Source organism: Nothoprocta perdicaria, unplaced genomic scaffold (genome assembly GCF_003342845.1).
Source record: "Nothoprocta perdicaria isolate Ctin4 unplaced genomic scaffold, notPer1 scaffold_73, whole genome shotgun sequence".
Taxonomy (NCBI): Eukaryota; Metazoa; Chordata; class Aves; order Tinamiformes; family Tinamidae; genus Nothoprocta; species Nothoprocta perdicaria.
The window spans coordinates 3,462,411-3,479,448 of record NW_020456010.1 but is presented as its reverse complement, the minus strand read 5'-3'; the positions used below and the strand labels follow the sequence as shown (position 1 = coordinate 3,479,448).

Below are 17,038 nucleotides of genomic sequence, written 5' to 3'. Positions count from 1 at the left end.
ATACTGTTGTGCTCCTCCTCTATGGGATTCCTCCCATGTACCTTGTGGGAATTCACAGAGATGAAGTGAGGTACAGGAGCTGTTCCCAGCCCTCTGTCTCCTTTTGYTTGGGAAGGAGGAAGGTACAAAAAGCAGTTCCTCAAGCAGCCTGAGCCCTGATCTGTTTAAGGCAGATTCAGATTTCTTCTTCACTGTGAGAACCCTCTGGAGACAAGAGTACCCAGAGACCAGTGCCTGTCCCACACATAGTAACACAGCAAGATCTTGTCCTGTCCTGACTCCTGCCTAGAGAACACCAGCTAACCTGTGGAGATGAACTCAAGGGAACAGATGAGTTCTGGACATGTTGGAAGTGAACAGGAAACTCCCCAATGGCAGCCACTGCTTCTCAAATTGAACTTGAGGTCACATATGTTAGGGCTGGAGGCAGACAGAGGAAGAAGTAGCAGCAGTCCGAAATCAGGATAAGGGAGAAACAAGATGTTATATAGTAGGTAGGACCTCTCAGGTTACCAGTCGGAGGATTCCCTTAACACTGTGGGTTCTTTGTCCTTGCAGCTGGCTCAGAGGAGCACCGTCCAAACCTTTATTCCTGTGCAGAAAATGGAGAAGGGCCTATTGCTGGAGCACATCTTACCCAACCTGAAGGTTCCTCAAAGCTATGAAGTTCGCTTGACACCCATTACCAGCTTTGGGGCTGGAGATATGGCTGCCCGCATCATCCGGTACATGGAACGTAGGTGTCTCCTCCTCGGTCCTGGCTACGAGAGCAGACCCCAGCCTCCTGCCATGGGTCAGGCCTAGGCACACGCGTGTGTGTAGAGGTTGTCTCCTGTGACCATTGGGTGGATCCCTCTCTCCTCCATTGGTTTTATGGTGTGGTACTCTCACCTCCGGCCAAATTTTGGCCATCAATGCAGAGCCCTAGACACTGACTTCTGAGGATCAGACTTCTGAAGATCAGTCTCCAGCTCATGCTTCACTCAGCAGCTCTGGCTCAGATTGTCTGCTGAAACCCCCAAATGCCCAGTCAGGTGATGCTGATATCTCCTATGCTACCTTGGCTGTTAAGGTACAGCTAGTGAGCACTAAATACAAGCCACATGTCCACAAAAGGATTTCAGAGAGTTTCAACTCTTTCCAGAGATGAATGCACAGTTCCTTTCCTCATTACTTAGATACCTGTAGCTCTGTCTAATACCCTGGATCCCAGATTGTCCCATTTAAAATACACTGAATGTGCTTCCTTTCCTAGTGTTCCAGCAGCTCTTCACTCTCCCTGTTCCCACAACCTTATTGTTTCCTTGCTCCACTGAGACATTTAGCAGACAGACCTCTCCCAATATGTTTGCATGATTTTATACAATCCTTCTGTCCTGTTATGTGATGCACTATGTCCCCAGAGATAGTTGTTCCCCCAGGCATCCACAGTGTCTCAAATTGCTTTTATTTCCTTTATAGATACCAGGCAGTAATTTTCAATGGATTCTTCAGAAAGATCCTGCTTAGGATGCCAGGAGTGCATCCCAGTGCAGTTCAGGCATCATCCCTTGCATGGGGTTTTCTTCTTAAGATGTGTTTCCTTTTGATCAGTTGACATACTGTTCTATCACCAAGACAGACATTGAGGCTTTATGCATAGCTCTTTCATAGGGATACTGCCAGGAAATTGGTGCATCTGTCACCTTTATTGATGTGTTCACTTTATTTTCAGACTTTGTGATTTGAAGGTGTAGTATCTCTTCTGACTTGTTTTTCTGTTCCCTTTTCCAGCAATCAACTACCCCAACCCAACAGGTAAGCAACAATATCTTTTTTTTCTTTTTTCCTCTAATGCCTATTAGTAACCTTCCATATTAGTTATCTTCAAGTAATTCCTGCCAAAGCAGGCTGATATTCTGATGCAAGGTCATCTTTTCTGAGGACCTAGAGTTTCCATTTAGTTAGAGCAGAGAACACAACATCTCAGAAAGGTCTTTAGCAAAAACGTGATGGTTTGCTAGTGTCTTGTAAGTAGTGGTGGAATGATCTCCAGGAGATGAAACAAAGTTCCTTTGCTTTGGTTGTTGGATATGAGCCCAGACAAAGCTCTTGGGCAGAGATGGGCAGACACCTTGCTAGTAGACCACAGAGAGGAGGCTGGCTCTTTCAGTTGTACACTTAGAGGAGAGTTCGATGTCCCAAATGCTGTCTGAGAACAAGAGCCTCTTATAGAGTTGGAGGGTCTTTGAGGCTCTAATTCTCTATTCCCCTTTCCTCATTTTTTCCCATCTCCCAGTCCTCTCTAAACATTCTCTGTGGAAGACTTGCTGGGAATCACTGAATATGTTGCTGGGGGCCGATTTCAAGATCTGTCCCTTGGTACTTGGAGAAGGGGAGCATCACGGTTCATGGGACCGAGCTWTATAATTTGGCCTTTTGCCACCTACTTTACACCACCAAAAAAAAATGGTAGTAAGTGGTAATGACAGGGTGATTGGATCCTAACTGTAATGATCTCTTTAGGGTCTTTGTAAACAGAGCCTTTCAGACTGATAACCAGGGTTGCTCTGAGAGCTTGAGACCAAAATGACTAGACCAATTTTGCCTAAGATAGGGGAGAATTCAGCCACTCTTGCATTTATATACAGTAACCCCAATGCTTAGGACTTTTTGACACGAGTCATCCAGTCTGAGTTCATGACTTTACATTGTCTGATTGATTTCCTTGGAGTTGCAGCCACCACATCTGCTTTAGCGGGATGCCACTTCCTTTCAGACCCACTGAACAGTGGAATATGAGGCCTAAGACTCTCAACCCTGTCTCTTGGCCGCAGCTCAGTTCCCAGCCTTTCAACCCGGCAGCATGGAAATCCCTGCTCTTGTCTCTTATTCCCTGGCTTCCTGCCTTTCCTCCATTCTCAGGGGAGAGTGTTGGGACAGAATTACAAAGGCATCCTCACGCTAGGCTGCCCATCCAAGTTCTGGGAGCAGGCATTGAGGGCTCTTGAGTGAAAGGCGAAGATTAGATGATTAATGCCTCTGGCAACCAGATCCAAGGGCAGTCACAATGGTGATTAATTTACAAACTCTGAGAGTCACTTAATACAATTATTTCTTCATGCATTTTCTCTCCTAGACTAATAAGATGTTAATGACAGTGGGGCAGGCATGCATGTGGCACGGTTACAGAGCCAGGTGCTGAGCTTAAAAGGCAAAAGCAAACTAAAAGCAGAGGGAGGGAGCAAAAGACACTGAAAAATTCAAACACTTACAAATGAGCAGTAAGGCTGTCAGTAAATCCTAAAAAACAGTCTGGTTTTAGGAAAGCAACTTATCTTAAAAGTTCTCTTAGAATAACTATGATCATTTTGGTGCCATAAATAAATTCCAGTGCCAGGAAATGTATTCTGCCCTTCTTGCATCTCCCCTGCAGCTTCCTTTGGATATAACCTTCACTTCTAACCCAAACCTGCAGTATTGTCCCACACTGTATTCCACCTCCCTGGCAGAGAGTGATTTGGTTTCCCTGGTTCTGGTGATGAGGGCACAAAAACCATATATAATTGCTGTTGTTTTTCTGGCTAGCATGTCATGCCCTTCCAGAGCAGGAATATTTTTTTCTCTTTTTTTTCTCCAATCTTGCTGTGTGTAGTGCTAAACATTTTGGGATCATGGACAAGTGGAGTGGGAGGTGATTGGTACCAGATGTGTTGTTACGGGTTAATCTCATGGCTCACTGTGTGGTGCTTATGTGTCCTGTCTCTGATAATACCTCCTAGTACAACAGAATCTGAACTTGTTGCCCCAAGAGAAAGGGAAAGAGATGTGAACCTAGAATTTAGACCTGAATTCCTCAAAGCTGCCCATTCTTTGCAAGTGTGTGTAAAGCTGAGGTTAGAACAGGTAACTGACATCAATTCTTTGTATCATGATAGCAAATCTTGTTGACTATATCATATAGTCCCCATATTATAGAWAGGGAAATTAAGGTATCTGCTTTATTTTCCCCTTTACAATATGGGGATTATATGACCCCAGCAAATATGGTATTGTTATATTTCTTCCCTTACTGGTCATTAATTTTCAGAAACATACCATGGGAAATGCTGTCAGGCTTGGAGCATGGTCCCTAGTGCTCTTAGCTAGTGTTTCAGCCGTCAGACCACAACTAAATGATGAAGGCAGTTTTATTCAATCTTTCATCTGCTATTCACCGATAGTCTGCAACTAGAATTGGTTTTTATTTTTTTTGCATGCATTCATCTGGCAGACAGAATTTCAGGGCCAGGGATGCCTTCCCCCTAAGGATATGAAATGAAAAACCTCCATTATGTTTCCCGGAAAGGTGAAGCAACAAGAAATGCTAATAGCCATGGCAGAGGGTCTATCCCATGGGAATGCAGGGAGGTATCTGTAGCCAGGAGCAAACAGCTCTGCACTTCGAGCTGCCGCCACTGCAAAGCCTGCCAAGGAAATCTGTTTGGTGAAGGCAAACTAACTCCAGCCTTTGAGGAACTAACTCCCCTGTCACTTCCACCTCGCCTCTAACAATCTAGAGAACAACTTCTGTGTTCAATATTTAAACCTGTTATTTAATTTTTAAACAGGAAAGTTCCTTTGCTCCACCGTGCTGAGCCAGGATCCCTGGCAGATGGTGAGAGTCTGAAAGAGGGTTTGCTTCATGCAGCAGAGGTCAACAGTTAGATTGCCATTGTGGCCTCTGAGACACAGCAGGTCATTAAAAAGTTTTATTTCCAGTTGAATCTGCCAGGTTTGTCCCAGTGAGCCTTGCTTATAACCATCCAGAGGTGATGATGTGCCTGTGTGTCCAACCGTACTGAATGTAGCTGAGTTATTCTGGTCTGCCTCCACTTCCAGTTTGGAGAAAAGTGAGAGCTTCCTCCTTCCTGTAGTTTATTTTAAACCAAAGGACCAGAAGTCAGAACACCTGGGTTTTGTTTTTGTATCGGCTTTCACCCTGGCTACTGTGACCTTTAACATGCCTCTCCATACTTCCATGCATCTCTTTCCCTCTATGTTATGCAGACATAAAGACAGAGAGGCAGGGCTACCTCAAAGAGAGGCCAAAAAGACTTGCTCATTAGTTGTCACAAAGTGCATTGTGATCCCAAACTGAGGAGCAACACACTGTAGTAATAAATGCCTGCACAGTGAATGGTGTTGCATGCAAAGCCTGATGGTGTGGTCAAGAAGTGAAGAAGTTGGCTTCATCTCCCATTTTATGCTCTGGACTGGAAGCACAGCTTTCTAGAAGTGACTGCCCCTGCATGAGAGGGAAGGATGTTGTTAAGGCTGTTTTGACATTTAAGGATCTGTAGATCTGTATTTCACATACATAACACCCCATGTCTTGAGTATAGCAGTGCAAGCAGCCTCTTATAGTCTTCTGAGCTCTCCAGTCCKGTTTGCTAGACAGCCTCATCCTGTGGACATGAGGGACTTCTTACAAATGTGTCATAGCAGAGGGAACACTCTCCTAACTGCAAGCAACATCCTGTGACTTGGAGCCTGGCACATGTTTGTCTTTGGTCCAGCAGTGACAAGCCTACAGTGTCAGATCAGAAGCTTCTGGCTTCCATCCTCTCCTCTGAGCACCAGTGGTTGTCGGGTACCAGTCATGCATTCCTTCCTCTCAGTCATGAGGACCAGGAAGGGACCCTTGGAAGTGGCATTCTTTCTCTTTCTGTCTCCTTGTGCTGGGGAGGAAAGGAGCTCCGAGTCCTTGTGGCTCTTCTGCCTCAGATCCTGCCCTGTCCATTCTCTGCTTCCCCCTCCTCTTTCAGCTCCAGATGCAGTATCCCCCTGCGCTCCAAACTACAGAGAAGTGGATAATTTGGATTAGGATGCTAATTAGAAATGAGCGGGTTGAATGGGAAACACTTTGCCAGGATTAATCAGCAGCTAAGTGGCCAGCCCTGCAGAGCTCCTTCTGGCTGTGCTCTGCTGGCAGAAGCCACTGTTTCCCACTGATCTTAGAGCAGAACAAGTGTGCGGGATGCATGGACAGCCCCTTACTGCATGGGGCACAACCGATGTCAGTGAAGGCCTTTGTCTGCCCACCAGGTGAGATTGCTGCCTTTCTCACTGCTTTGGCAGAATGCTGCCCTTGCTCATTTTACCCTCCCCGGGTAAATGTTCCCTTAGACACCTGCTTTCTTAGATGTTTCAGTAGAATCAATCTTTCTGCTTGGTCCCAGTAGCAAACCATCGCATCCATCTACCCTATCAGCCCTTCCATAATCATGCTAGATGGCTATATTCCCTTTCAGTATCTTCCTGAGTCAGAGACTGCCCTGGTTTGACACACAGCCGCAGTGGTCATGTAGCAGTGCTGTGTGTGGTCTCAGTCCTGTCCCTCTTCCATGCCATTCCCAAGAAACAAGGTCATCTTGAGGAGCAGGTCCAAAGAGCAGCAGTTAACCAGCCCCTTTTCCTGCCCTGCAGATAACACCTGCCGCTTTGAGGACGAGAAGATATGTGGCTTCATGCAAGACAAGATGGATAATTTTGACTGGACCCGCCAGAATGCCCTGACCCAGAACCCCAAGCGAACTGTGAACACAGGCCCCCCCACAGATATCAGCGGTACGCCAGAGGGTAGGCAGACTTCTGGGTTTCTTTTGGCTCAACTGGGGTTGGCATGTCCTTGTAGAGGCAAGACACAAGCCACAGCTTGTGTTGCCAGAGATTTGGCAGGAGTCCTGTGGTTCTGGAGCTGGGAAGTGCTGATCTGTAGTCTTGCTTTTCCTCTGCAAAGAGYGCAGGGGCAGGCAGTTAATGTGCATGCTACTGGCTGGCATTAAAACACCCACGCAATTAAAACACCCACAACTTTGTTCAATGGAATAGTAGGWGCATTAGTTACCAGCTAATTGTCTGCTGCCTAAAGCCCTTATGCCATTTGATGCTTGTTTTGAGTCACAAAAGGATAAACAATTAGGAAAACATCTTTAGCACCTAGAAATGGCCCTGCAGGTTTGTGCAGCTGTTTGCTCCAAGAAGGTCTCAGTAAACAATCAGATCTCAGTACCAAGGTGCAGCATGAAAGAGCAGGCACTGCCACTTGGGGTGACAGTGAGAATGACCCACCCGTGGCTAGAAGGGACTTGGCTCCTGGCTTCCCCGAGGCTGACACTGCCCGTTCCTCACAGTGACTGTTCATGGAGCACATGTTTCAGTCTTTCTGGGTGTTACTTTCCCCTTTATTCAATTTGCATGCAGGCACAAATCTCTGGACCCTGAACAAATGGGAAATATCCAATGGCCAGCTAAGGAAATCACTTTTCTTAATAGAGTTCAGTGCACCAGTCTGGTCAAGCAAAACAGTGTGGACAAATTAAATAGCTAATCTGTTCCTCCCTGTGCTGTTAACAACTACTTCGTTTTTTTTTCTGTAGAAAACAGTATTGTTTAGGTCAGATATACTGGACCCTCTCTCCCTCTGATTGAGGGAGATGAGTTAGAAACAAGATTGGTTTCACTGTCCTCTTTTGAGTTCCTTTCACATTTGGGCTCCCCTCTTGCACAGAACAATGAGCTCTGGGGCTTCTTGTGGTGCAGGAGAAAGGCTCATTTTGCACCCAGGCAGATGTGTGCACTCATGTTTAGGGACTGACCTGCTGCATGTGCTTACGCTGCATGTGCTGACAGCCGTTTATCCTGCTCTCTCCTAAATGCTTCAGAGGCAGGTGAGGCACCTAAGGAGAATCTGTGAGTATTACTGGCTGGGATCATGCTCCTGTGTAGAGCTGATGAGAAGAACAAGGCCATATCTCTCAGAGGAGGTGTTGTTTCCCTACAACTGCCATTCCATCAATATCAAGGAAGGGGACTGCATGTGTACTGCCTGTCTCCACCTCTCCCTGTCATTCTGTAGGTTATTATATGTTCATCGAGGCATCTCGGCCCCGGGTGACAGGAGACAAAGCCCGCCTGATCAGCCCCCTTTACAACATTACTGCGAAGTACTACTGTGTCTCCTTCTACTACCACATGTATGGGAAGCACATTGGTGAGTACCTGCTGGGGAAGGGGCAGTGCTATCTTCAAACTCTCGTCCCCTTGCACTCCATGCCAGCAGGACTGGGTGCAGTAATAGCCTGTTCTCAGGTCTGTGTCTTGCAATTAGTCACCAGCCCCTTCCCCTCTGCATTGGGCTTCCTCTAGCATAAGCCTTCCTGCCCTCTACAAGAGGAGCACTGTGCATATATATACCCATATTTCCCTGACTCCTACCTATAGCCACCTTCATCTCCATAGCAGAGCATAAGCTGAAAGGAATGTCCATCAGAAAGGATGGGGAGCAGAGGGTTTGTGGGACCAGAGCATGCCGTGGTGACTGCAACCATTTTGTGGTGGGCAGGGAACACGGGCCAGGGCAGAACTGGGCTGAGGGGGCTGTCTGCTCTGCCTGACTCCGCTCTAGTAGCGAGCCTACRCGTGCTGTGAGCACTGCAGAAGTGCCTGGCACTAATGAGTTTCCATAGCCAGTCAAGGAGCAGTTGCTAATTCGTCACCTCTTGATTATAATTTCATTAATTTGAATAATGGATGCACTGTTCCCAAAGCACGCTGGGTTATTAATCACCTGCTGGACTGCAGCCTGACTGGAAAATCAGGGCCCAGGCAGAAATGTGTCTGCCCTTCAATAAAGAGGGTTAATTAACATCTCTCTGTCTTGGCATGGTTAATGTCATTGGGACGGATCAGGCTCTGGATGCTAGTCATCACAACCTTGTGCACATGTGGCTAAGCTGAGAGGTTAAGCTCCAAAATCTATGATCTTCCTGYCTTAGTGAGGGCCAGACTGAAAGCATGTGGGCTTGCAGGGAGGAAAGGGTTGGACTTTGGTTCCCTGAGCAGGTCTCCATCTCTCTCTTTGCACTGAGGACTCACATTTGCCTTCTGCATTTGGAGTCCAGTTAGGTCGGTGGTGTTTCTGCACTCCTGCATTTCCTCTGCATGTGAGCTGCTCTGTACTGTCTTCATGATGGCAGTTGCAGGTTGTTTAGGAAGATCCTTATCAGTCCCAGTTGACACCAGGCCTGGTGTCACGGAACGAGTGGTGGCAGGGGTGAGTGACAAATGCACTTCACTCGTATGAAAGAAATAATAACAGGATTTATTAATATGGACAATGATTTCCCGAGATTCTATGGCAAGGTCACTTATTATTCACTGCATGGAGGCTCAAGATAATACACAATTATCTTGGGATACCCTCCCGTTGGGTCACGAGGTTCAGATTGGACCCCCTTGCTTTCCAGGCTCCTTCTGAGAGGAGTCTGGGTGCGGCTGGATCCAATCCTAGCCCCAGACCTGGTCAACGGTTTATGACTAAGGGTTCTTGTGCACAGTTACAAAGTGAAGTTAAAGAGAGCGCGCTATGTTCACTTACCACAAATCTGTTGTGGGAAGGGGGGTCTCTCAACCTCAAGGAGTAACCTTGAGATGCGTCCCTGCTCAAGGGGAGATCCTGCTGTGCAGGCCGCAGCTGTGTCAGGAGAGTTCAAAGGGCTCTCGGGCTGTCCACATATTTATAGGATAAGATGATTGACTTACAGTCATTCTTTCATTTCAGAGGCCCATTGGCTAGTGTATTAGCCTTACCGCCCCTTTGGGATGCAGCCTTGAGGAATGTTATGTTGAGTCTAAGTGGCAGAAGAAATCAGGATGGTGGCRCCTACCAGGATTAGATAAATCGCTGGTGGTTAGCAACTGAACAGGGCTGCATGTAGGGTACAGGCCAGGCTGAGCTGGGAAAGGAGCATATCCGTCTGGACCTCTTGGACGTGCTTAGCTGACGGAGTCCGGCCTGGGATGCTGCCTGGCACATTCCCTTGTTCTCTACAGTTTTCCAGTGTAGTCAGTGAGCTCTGCTGCCTAATTTCTACATGTCTTCTCCTGACATCTCTACAAGAGATTTCATTCTTTCTTTGCAAGGAAGAGTGGCACAGACCAATGGAGGGAAGGAATGCAATAGACTGATAAGGAAAGATGAAGTGTAGGAGGCCTCCACTTGTTCTGTTTCCTTTAGATATAGCACATTTCACTAAGAAAGTAAAAAAAAAAAAAAGTCCTCTCAGCTTTTGCTCAATTTGGGAAGAGAGTTTTGTTTGATAGCTCTCATGTGATGGTTTGTTTAGAGATTTGGCTCTCAGGAATAAATTGAGTACTGATATTTGGCTCCTAGCATTTTAGTTCTTATTCGTTTGTTCCACCTACAAATTGCTAAGTGCAAAAGATACAGTGACTTCAAGACCTAGGAAAGCCACTAAGTACCATTTTCCATTCAGTAGCTTCAAGCACCTTTCATATCTGTTGGTTTCTCCCTGTTGATTTGTGGTCCCCTGCCTGTTCTCTGTTTCCCCTCTTTTTGCACAAAGGGGCTGTTAAATTTGTGTGAAGTGTATAGATGGTTTAATGTTATGTTGTGTGATGATTTCCCAGGGTGGATGTTGCTCAGCTGAGAGCAAATAAATTATTTTAAAATTAGACTGATGAGACAGAATCAGAGTATGAGAGAAACAAATGAGAAAAAGTTTGGCCTGTTGAAAATGTGGCTTAGTCCATGAGCCCATAATATAACCACACAAATTGCAATTCAGTCCCTTGTATTTGCTATCTTCTCTGGAGTTTCTTACTGGGCCAGTCATGATCTCTAATTGTTCAGGCTTCTCTTTGATATATTAGAACACCAGAGTGAAGCTGAGACCTTTCAAGGAAAAGATACTATGATTTGGTAACCCTAAAATTATCCGTTTTTCATAATTCCCACTATGCTACTTATTAATCATGGAGGATTTCTATCTTTGGCAGCTCTCTTCATCCCTACATCTCCACAAACCAATCTGTATTCGGCACACGCTCCTTTCCAACAACACATCTAATGGATCATTCTGCATTTCTTGTGCATATTCCTTATTCTTTGACTCATTTTGCTTGTGTGAAAGCTGTGGAATTCAGCCAGAAAGCTTCAGCCTGCTTGCATGCTGCCTAGCTTGATGTCCTTGGTGTCTGAAGTCCTCTCAGAGTTCCCAAAAGAACTGGTAACTTGGCTGAGGGCAAAGCAAGTTTCTCGGCTCATTTCCACCCGTTTAGCACCCATTTGGAAGAGACCCCAGACGGAGAGAGAGTCCCCATTACATGCAAGCCTCCATGCTATATCACATATGTGATGATATGAGCAAAGATGGCTAAAGCCCTGGCCATGTTTGCCTTGGTTCCCACACAGGCATATGTCCATGCTGCTTGCAAACCCAGTCCTAGTTCCTGGCTCGCCTCGTGTCCACCTAGTGTGACCAAGCCAGATGCCAACCAAGTCAGCCTTGCCAGAATATAGTAAATCTATATCAGATAGGTCCCATTGGCAGACAGAGCCAGCGAGAGCATATCTCTTAGCCCAAGCCTTTCCGAGCAGCTCTATCTCYATCATGGAGCCATCTGACTCTCTGTCACTATGAAAAGAAGCCCTATAAAAACCTGACATTTATTTATTTTTTTAATAACCCTTTATTACCTTTCTTCCTCTCTCTACAGAACTTGAAAGCTGGTTTATTCTCACAATTTGACTATAAAATATCCATAGCCATCCAGGCAAATCTTCCCTAGGAGAGTTCCCAGACACTGCTCGTTTATAATAGATATGACGAAAGAGAGAAACAGAATACAAATGGAGCATTTGTAGCCATGGCATAAAATATTCAGCGACTAACAGAGCGTAGTGATGTTGAATATCTCTCAGCTGATGAGAGAGCAGGGTAAAGGGGAGCTCCCCAGAGGCAATTCCCATTCTTCTGGAGTTATTTGGTCATTGATTTTCCTTTCTCCAGCCCCTTCTGGAGTGAGCATTCACTTTGCTCTATGGTCCTGCCAACCTAAACATAAAAATCAGTGTGAAAGAAAGGGAAGAAATTTACTTTCCACCAAACATGTAAAGCCAGGGTACCTGGGGCGGGCACAGATATATCGAATGAGGAGTTACTTTTTTMTCATCTTTCTCCTTCAGGAGAGGTTTGCCATAGCAGGCAGTCACCAATCGCCAAATACATAAAGTCTCTTTGTCAAGTTGTCCTAGTGAGTCTAGGGAACACCCTGAGAGTCCCTTCTTCAGCTGTCACACACCTCCTCTTCCTCACTTCCTGCAGGCTGCCTGGGAGGGACATGATTTGAATAGACAGCTTGTTGGTGTATCTCTGATAGACTGCTCCCATCACTGTTCCCTGACATCCTTCTGTCATGTCTCTTACTTCAGTGGCAGTCAGGTTGTGATCCCAACAGCCTCCAGTCCATGGCAGGATGCTCACACACACCCTGCGGAAAGAGCTGCTTTCAGTGTTGGTCCCCAGGAGGAAGGTTGCTGGGAGGGAGCAGGAAATTTCAGACACAGTGAAGTTTTTAAAATGTTTTTTGTGTGTGTGTGTGTGTGTGTGTGTGTGTTGCCATTGTGGTCTGCATGGTTCAGTGATCACTAACTCAATTGCTCCCTGTCTTGTGAGCCACTAACCATGCTCATGGGAAAAACACTTGGATAAAGAGCTTACTTATTCATGGGGGTACCTACAACCAAAGAGTGGTGTAGGATACATCCAAACAGGACTTCCTTCTGATTAAGATGCTCACTGATAGCCCCTTTCCAAACTATTTTTGCTGTATTTTTAACAGAGATAGTTACTGTCTTGGCAAGTCTACACCCATACTCAGAGTGAAGTATGGCCCCAGAGAAGGTTGGGAAGAAAGAGTTCTCGTAGTCCAGGGTTATCTCCCTGCAATATTGGCAGGCCCTGGGGCTCGAGAACGGGGCTATGGTTGGACATAGTGGCTGAAGACCCTGCTTTTGTCTTCAGGATTTATACTTCATACTTACTTTCTGCTCTCGCAGTGCTACAGACTTCCTACAGCCACTTCTCCCAGAAGTTAGGAAACAGACGAATTTTCYGATATGAATTCAGGTGCTATGAAGCTCCTGGAGAATTAAAGGTGCTGCTGTTTCAGCTCCATATTCACAGAAATCTTATCTGATCGTGCCATCTAAGTGGGGTCTGACTTCTGTATAAACAAGAGCTACCTTTCTTGGGTAGCTTCCAAGAAAATTGAAAACTACCATGAGAGACTGTGCTGGGGCAGTTCTGGGGTTTGAATAAGAGGGATTTTAGGTCTGAGTCGCTAGAAACAAGTCCTAATCAGACCACTTGCCGCAGCATCCAAGTTCAAAATAACTGCAAGATGTTCAGTGGAGGGAATTGGGTCATAAAGAGTCCGCTTACACTGATGTCATCACTAAACCCATCCTGCTGACTAGGGAATATAGAGCTGGATGACCTGACGAGCTGAACTGTTTCTTTATTTCTTCAGCTTAAATAATACAACTGGCACAAAGGTATGTCTGAGGTCATGATGGATGATTGCAGGAGGAGCTTCTCATGTGGCTGCCTCTTGTTTATGACAAGTGAGACTACTGAGAACTGTTAGGTCACACAGAGGTGCCTGCTATGGCAATATAAAAATGATCTGAATCTTGAAGGATTCTTTTTGCAAAATTCAACAGCTTAGCTCCCTCAATCCCACTCAAGCCTCATGGACAAATGCATTCTGTTTGCTTAAAAATATGGCACCACACATGTGGTCATACAGATTTCAGTCCCTTCACTGGAGTCAGTTGCATTTTACCAGAGATATTAAGTTTTCCTGATGTCTAAATACGTAAATTCTGAAATCCATGCCGTTGTCTGCAGTGCAACTGTTCTTTAGAGATGACATCATTGGAGTGAGAGAGGGAAGGCTGATTCTCCTAATGAGAGTGATTCACTTCCCTATAGACTCTTGAAAACAAGTTGCAGTTAGAGCTAAGTGAACAATTTGTAATGGAAAAAAAATCAGCCTTTTTTAACCCCTTCTTTTCCCAGTTGTTTGGATAGGTTCTTGGCTTTATGGATTTGTCCACTGATAAATGCATATTTCCGGAATGTTTTGTCCACAGCAAGTTGTATTGGTATGGACCCTCAGCATGTGATTTGTTCATTTTTTTATAAGTTTCTCAAATAACATTGTTACAAGCAGGACTATAAATAGCTGGCAAAATAGCTACACGTTTGTACAATGTTATTCAGGCTCTGTAGGTTTGGTTACAGAATCTCTGGTCATTGAAGTCATCATTTTTCTTTAGTGGGCTCTGGATTAGAGCCACAGATCTATAGATTTTTAAGACCAGAAGGGGCCAATAGATCATGTAATCAAACTTGCCAGATAACGTAGGGCAGAGAACTCCCTTCAGTTACACTTAGTAGAGCCCAGTAAATAATATGGATCTACAGCCTATCTGGAGGTTTAGTCAGCAACAGCATGCTTTACACAGTTTGCAGACATGGGTCTAAATTGTCCTCAAATCTAAGAACATGGCATATAAAGGCAAAAAAAAAAATCCATAGAGAACAGGGAAAGAGATTCAACAGTAGGTCGGCTGCATGTTGTGTTTATTCTGTGATGTCTTTATATTAATGCAGATGCTCTGTTAATTACCTTCAGAATGTATTGGGAAGGATATCAATGAGTACAGATTGCTGACAGATTCATTCACATATGCCCCTGAAGATCCTCTGTGGTCTTGCTCACCTGCTGTGAGTTACCATGCCAGTACCCTTGCATGAAGCTGCTGTGATTCTCCCTTTCCTCCATGAAGTTAGCAAAGAATCTTCCTAACCAGACTTGGCTCACAGCAGCAGAATTCGGTTGGATTGTGTAGGGTGTAAGTTTGGGTAGCTGCAATGATATACTGCAACCTGGTTGTCTTCTGGGACGTCAGGTGCTCCATCAATTATTCAGACCTTGGAATTGCTAGATGCAAAACTTTACAGACACTTAAGAGGAAATGGCAGCTCTAAGTRCATATCCTAGTACTCCCAGGTGGCTGTTCTCTTCTCTCCATGGAACATTAACTGTTTCATGAGTGCCTAATGCTGTAAACATACTACTGGAGACTAGTGTGATGTGTTCCAGGTGCACCTCTGGAGAGCCTTCCTAGACTGTGCCAAAAAGAGGGCAGCAGTGTTTTGCACTACTCGTGCAACAACCCCAAGTAACATATATTAAAATGCTTCCCAGAAATTCCCCAAATGCTCAGCAAGAATTAGTCATCGCCAAGGCTTCTGGAAGTGTGTGCATATCCCGAATAGATCTCTCCAGAGATCTGACAGGCATCCCAACATCTGAACTGCTGGAGTTTGCAGATCCAGGCTGCAAGTCTCGCTGGCAAAGCATGTCACGAGGAAGTTTCTTGGTGAAAGTGCTCCCAGACTTGAAATGGGAATGAGAGTCTCTTGCTTATAATCCCTTCTGCCTCAAGAAGTTGGGAACAGAACTTGCTTTAACAGCCCTCTTGAAGTGAACCAAGAGGCTGCTAGCCTCCCTGCTTTCCAGACCTCGAACACTGATGTCTCATAGTCTCCTTTGAGTCATGCAGAGGAGGAAGCAGATTTCGAGCAGTTTCTTCAGTTCAGTAGGAAGAATCTGTGGTCTCAGCTGCTCATTCCTACTGTCTCACCTACTTTGGCATTGCACCAAAACAGCATATCTGCTCCAAACCCTGAAATGCTTGGATTCATGGACTGAGAGACCACAGATTGGGTGACAACAGCGAAATAGGTTGTCAATAGAGATTGAAGAGAGAGGTGCAAATCCTTCCTCGTTATATATACATCTGCTTCTGCAGGGCTTTTGTTCTGACACCTCTCCCCCAAACCCCACTTGTATTTTGGGGGCAATAGGCGTCTCCTTCCTCTCTGACTGAAGTCTTTGCAAAGCCTGTCCACAGAAGGGAAGCAGGCAGACTCCCTCCTGCCTGGTGGTTGTGCTCTTTTAAACCTGGCAGTGTCTATGAAGCAGACTTTGGTTTCAGCTGGGCCAGGAGGGAGCGGAGTGCAGCATATGCTTTCAGTCTGAGAGCATGAGTTGAGCAAAGTTACCCTGCTGCCTCTGGTGGCAAGGATGAAAGGGTCAATTATCAAAGCTGGGAGAAGAGAGAGCGTTAGCCTGGGGGCACCTGAGCACCTCGTGAAACAGAGGGTGAACAAGTTGCAAACAGCTCTCACGCAAGCCGTGCTTTGCTCTGCTTGTTGACTGCAGAATGGTGGGAAAAGTTACCTGTGCATGGTGGTCTTGCTAGCTTCCTCATACTCCCGTTTTCCCCCTGGCCAGCCCCTTCTCACTAAAGCATTACCAGCACTTCTGGGCATTAGGATTAGGGCCAAGGTCAAGGCCAAAGAAGTGTAGGGTTAGGGCTGCTTTGCTGCCCACCTTGCTCTGAGGGACCGATGCCTCTGTGATGAATTCCTGCTGGCATGGAGCAACCTGTTTGCTAGGAGCATCCTGTTTGCTGGGAGCCAGAGCAGCAACAGGCTTTATTCCAGCTCTCTGTAAATCGGCTCCCTTTGCACTGGCTGGGTTTGAGTCAGAAGCAGTGCTGAATCCACCCACTACTCTGGCCCTGCTGAGCTCCTAGCTCTGAACTTATCTTTTATTATCCCTTCCCTTCACAGTGTTGAAATCAATGTTTTATTTCTCTACCATAGCTAGTCTTCCTTGATCACTTTATACCTTTAGTATGTCTTCTTTTCCCAGCAGAATTTTACTGAAAAGTTGTTTACTGTAAACAAACAAAAATAAGGATCTGATCCAGCTATTTATTTATCCAAACTCAGCAAAGAAGACAGTACTGCAGTCTGGGGAGGGTCTGGTTGCTGCCTGTTCCACCTTTACGTATTGTATTGTTACAGGCCAGCTTGGAGAGCTCCCAAAAGACCAGGATGAACTCTGTGGCTCTGCAGCTGGAAGTAGTGCCTGTAGGGTGATAGGTCTTCTCCAACCCTTTCCTAGGGATAGCTGCATTTCAACCAGGATGTGCATTCTCCCAGTTCTATGACACTAGGTAGGTTTCATCCTGTGTGTTCCTTCCCTTTCCCTTTCCCTTTCCCTTTCCCTTTCCCTTTCCCTTTCCCTTTCCCTTTCCCTTTCCCTTTCCCTTTCCCTTTCCCTTTCCCTT

General features: G+C 45.8%; 1 protein-coding gene across 1 annotated transcript in view; it reads left to right on the top strand.

Annotated features, from left to right (window-relative positions):
* The first annotated feature begins 560 nt into the window (after positions 1–560).
* LOC112957554 (MAM domain-containing glycosylphosphatidylinositol anchor protein 1-like) overlaps positions 561–17,038 on the top strand; it is a 26,092-nt gene continuing 9,614 nt past the window's right edge. The window contains exons 1-4 of the mRNA XM_026051211.1: positions 561–736; positions 1,774–1,797; positions 6,448–6,600; positions 7,880–8,014. Coding sequence (XP_025906996.1) covers positions 604–736; positions 1,774–1,797; positions 6,448–6,600; positions 7,880–8,014 — 445 coding nt within the window. The 5' untranslated portion in view covers positions 561–603. The remainder of the gene's footprint in view (positions 737–1,773; positions 1,798–6,447; positions 6,601–7,879; positions 8,015–17,038) is intronic.